Genomic DNA, 4845 nt, shown 5'->3' on the forward strand with positions numbered 1-4845 from the left:
ACAAAATGTCTTAAACGCAGGAAATTAAAGAGATTGGCAACTATAAAAATTTCTTAATTTGAAAACTTACTTTATAGTCAAAGTAACTATTGAATTGAAAGTAACTAAAAATTTCATATTACAAAACAAATTCTGAGACACATTTGAATATATGTATTTCCCATTAAAGAGCTCTGATGTGAGTAACACAAACTGTTATGTGTAATATCGAAGTTCTTAGTAAACATTTTTATTCTACGTTGGCTTGAATTTGCTTATTAAATTGTTTACTTTGCTTGAAAACATATTTTAGTATTCTTTTAAACCCAAGGGTTTATTAATATATATCATATTTATAAAAAAATTAGTCACCCTGGATTTTCAAAACGTAACCTTTTCGGGGCTTTATTAATACAAAACTACCATTAAATTTTCATGTAGTCACACTCTTCAATATTTGCATATAATTACAAAATACCATATATATCCACAAACACTATCAGTTTCGGTTTGGTTATTAAAGCAAAGAATTGCGGATTTTTTGACACAAATACGCAAAAAATTATCCACCTAATTGAAAAAGGAAGTTTCTACGTACCTAAAGTGCACATCAATCCGATAATTTTAGCGACAAGAGTTTTAAAAGTCAAATACTCCTTTAGTGCTACTCCCCTTAAAATGGTTTTCATCTCCGGAATACCCGAACCTGTAAATAACCCAAAATGAAACATACAAAAAATTGTAACAAATTAAAAAGTCAGTAACATGCATAATTTAGAATTAATAATTTTAATTTAATAATAATAATTGTTTTTACTTACCTATTGATTGTGGTGCTACCAAATGTACAAATCCTGTACTGAACAGTATGAGTGTTAATGGTAAGATTACCCAGGATGCATATTGGGCAGCAGGATTGCTTGAAAGGTCATTGTATAGCCAGAGTCTTGCTGAAAAGTATGTTTTTATAATTTTTTAAATTAAAAAGATTAATGAAATATAACAGTTAAAATTTATTAAAAATATGTTAAATTKCATATTKGGCTAATTAAATCAGGTTTAAATAGTGGAGAACAATTAGTTTGGCTGACCGATTGTAACTAGAATATTCGGGTAAATTGTAATTTTGATATTTTAATTGTTGAATACACTATAAAAGTTTARACATCAAACAACCATATACGATATTTATAAAAATCTCAAGTACTTTTCGTTATGGAATAAATATTAATATAATTTCSGMGACTACTTACTTAAAGCTTTCATAAAAAAGYAATTGAAAGTTTATTAGTTTACTGGCAGATGTTCATTTTTCGAAGTCATAAAAATAATTTATTTACTATTTTGCTATTGCATCAAACTTCGTTCAGGTGTGTTTCAGATTAATTATTGGTTTACATTAATTAAATATTTGTCATAGCTGGAAACTAAATCGTCTTGTTCTTCGATTTCTATTCGATATTAAAAAATATGTATTTGCTTCTGTATGCACGGTTAAGCTGTTAGTATCAAATGAAACAGAAAATGTGGGTTGTTGCAATTTCGAGGAACAAAAGGCGTAACTTTAGTTTATCAATTAGTCGCTATTTGCAGGTAAACCAATGCTCGAACTGCATGCTCAAAAGTAATAAATTTGACTATATTAAAATTTATAAGTTTTCTGTATTCAATTTTAGTGGATGTAGAGACTTCTGCTAGAGACGACAGAGAGACGTATGCTTCTCTTCTCTTGCTTGTCAGGAGTAGATTATACTTAATTGTTAGTTGTACAAATACACAATACTTTGATAATAAATATGTTACTTATGGTGTCATGTTCATTATCTTTGATGGTTTGATCATTCATTGATATTTCCTGGAAATAGGTCACGCTAAGATGCACACTAGTTCCAAGATATCTATATTTTTGCCACATTTATTGCAAAGTTAAAAGCTTTTCTCGGTTCTAAATTTGGATTATTGGATAGCATTTTCATTATTATGATTACTCATTTTATTTTGAGCAATATCGGCTGCGATTTAGGTCATAATTGAGTTAAAGAGCCGCATGAATTCAATTTCATGTATTAGAATGAAAAAACAAATATAAATATTGAAAAAATTGATTTAACAATCTATATTTATTTTGTTTCGCATGTTTCCAAATGCATTGGTTGGTTCTTTTGGTGTTCCATTTATTATAAAATTTAATTGCAAACAGATAAATTGCTTACCTGAGCTACACATGGATATGCCGCTGTCCATTATAAAGCTTAAGACTGCCATGATCACACCTAACAGGGCCAAAAAGACCCAGTCTTCGCCAAGTCGCGCAAACGTATGCTTCCATAGAAAGGCGATGCTTTTTGCTAATTTGCCTAAAAAACAAATAAAATATGCGCGTTATTTTTTACGTGCAAAAAACAAAGCTTGGTAAAATGTGGTATTAACTCAGATGTCGAGAACTCAGACCAGATGCTTCTGAACAGCACCAACGATCTTCTTTTGTCATCGCTTAAAACCAATCTAGTGGCGTTATTGTAATCAGTTCATTTAACAAAATTACAATATATAGTGTTAGATGCTAAAAGGTGTCAAAACATTGTTTTAAGGTACTAAATGGTGATAGCGTGTGCCCATGATTCATTATTGACTTAATAAATTAGCAATATTTAAATCGTAGTCAGTTTGATATGACTACGAGGGCTATGAGACAACAATTTACTGAGAAATTACTGTTATCTGCGTTTTTTGATAAACATTTTATTTTTTAAATTAACAAAATTTACTATAACTGGGATTTGTATTTGTGTTAACATGCAACGTGTTTTGACAACTAACTTATGCTACATATTCTTAAAATAATGCGATTTTGCTTAATTTCTTCAATCTGAAATTATAGAGAGAGCAAACTGAAAGGCGGAGAAATGGACAAAATAGAAGGCCGACAACATTCTTTGGCATAAGAGTGTATGATTTAATGTTTTTCCAAAAAATAGTACCACGCTTTTCTGACATTGAAGGCCAAATGAGTTCTGATCATCTTATATTCCTAAATAAGACTTCACTTTATAAAGCGACTGCGTCTATCCGCTAAGGGCAAATGATAAGTTCTTGAATGTTTTGGCACATTAATTGCATGAATATTTCAGTTTTTAAGTGGATTTGATTGATTTTTAGTTGATGATTGACTTATGATGATGGGTTATAAACTGCAACTCATGTAATAGAGCAATGGGTATGACCCCCACATTTCAATCATGTATTTATAGCTCGTTTCTTTTCTTATGTTTCTTAAATTTTCAATTTCTCGCCTGATTATTGGTTTCAGTTTACCACAATAATCAGCGGTTTGAAATCATCAATCCAAACTATCCACTTTTAGACTAAGATTCATTAATGTAAGTAAACTTATTCCGACTCAAGCGTGTAAACACTTCTTTGAGTCCACTGGCTGAGTATATTTTCATTGTAAATCAATGCAAACGTTTGAAAAATTTGATGTTTTTGGTCAACATTTTAGAAATACACACAATTTTACATCAACAATGTTACAATGAAAGGATCAGTAAAAAAGCAGTTGCGCAACTGGGGAAAGAAAGCATTTTGAATTTTCTATTAGAAATATGTGACTTAATTTAGGTCCATAAATTGAGGATTACGGGCGGTGTACAGATGACACAAGTATGCTCATATTAGGGCTTATTGCAGGCTTCAATTTTAATATGAAAATCGATGATGATGATGATTATTCTTCTTAATCTTGTTTTTCTTTGCCGTTAGGTTAGTTACTCTTTTCCTATCTAGATCTGCTTATTATTAGCAAAAATTTCGAACATATGGCACATATATCGTGTTTGCGCTTGTACTAATAGCGCTGCACTAACAATATTGTCGTAATACTAATAAAATTTTATAATTATTAGTTTTTAATATTCAGTAAAGACTTACGGATGCCATTTTGGAACAGACGGACGTTTTCAAACATTTTGGCAGCAATCCACAACTTAGGTCGGCATTATCACTCGTTAATATTTTTAGCCATACTGAGCCACAATTCCATAATCGTGCGAAGTAGACAGTTTGTAATTAGTTTTATCAGGATACTGTTTAAATAAGATATAACTAAATCCGTAATTTGTTTCTTTTGCCCTTAAGCTCGTGCCTATTTGAGATTAGAAATTTAAAAATTCTAATCTGGAAGGGCACTTAATACGAAAAAGCGGTTAACTAATTTGATGTGAAATTAAATACGAACTGATCTTTTAAAAGTTTTTAAAACACATATTTACCTACGGGAATTCGTATTAATGCTGGTTATCCAGTTGGAAGTATTCATCTAATATAAACTTTTCGCATTTGTTTGCTTCTACGTTAAATCCAAAAGTAATTGTTGACATATAATTCTTACTATTGATATTGACTATCAGGTCACATTTCCTATTATTTAGGTAGTATTTGTATTTTTTCCGTACATTCTCTAATTATTTCCGGTTTCTCTAAACGATTTTGATTTATTACGTACTGTAATTCATTTTGAGAACGCGAACTTTTGCGAATTTCTTGCATATGGTCGCGATTATGTCCAAACTGAAACTGGACTAGATCCTTACAAATGAAGGATAAATTAATCTATTCCTGGTAATTAATTTAAGACATTCCTTATTTTTCATGTTCTCGTTTGTGGTTAAAAAGATTAAAAGGCGGTTTTTTTATAATTGAAGTTCTCATAGTGTCGTCCTCTTTGAAATTAGCACGACATCTGATGTTGTTTAATAAAATATAATATGAATTCTTTAAGGTTCGGCAGGATATCTACAATATAAATGAGGTTTTTCTGCTGCTAAATAGGTTTAATTTTATGCAGCAAACAATATAGCATTGCAC

The 4845-nt window shown here is 30.3% G+C and overlaps 1 protein-coding gene across 1 annotated transcript; it reads right to left on the minus strand.

The window, feature by feature from the left end:
- Positions 1–543: 543 nt before the first annotated feature.
- On the minus strand, positions 544–4034 carry LOC125505276 (chloride channel protein 2-like). Its single transcript, XM_048668762.1, has 4 exons — positions 3910–4034; positions 2193–2336; positions 801–929; positions 544–685 (listed from the first exon to the last, which is right to left on the minus strand). Exons 1-4 carry the CDS (start codon positions 3944–3946, stop codon positions 570–572), a joined length of 426 nt encoding a protein of 141 aa, XP_048524719.1. The 5' UTR covers positions 3947–4034; the 3' UTR covers positions 544–569.
- Positions 4035–4845: the final 811 nt, after the last annotated feature.

This window comes from Dendroctonus ponderosae, unplaced genomic scaffold (assembly GCF_020466585.1).
Source record: "Dendroctonus ponderosae isolate FM_Combo_2020 unplaced genomic scaffold, Dpon_F_20191213v2 Dpon_F_20191213_749, whole genome shotgun sequence".
Classification (NCBI taxonomy): Eukaryota; Metazoa; Arthropoda; class Insecta; order Coleoptera; family Curculionidae; genus Dendroctonus; species Dendroctonus ponderosae.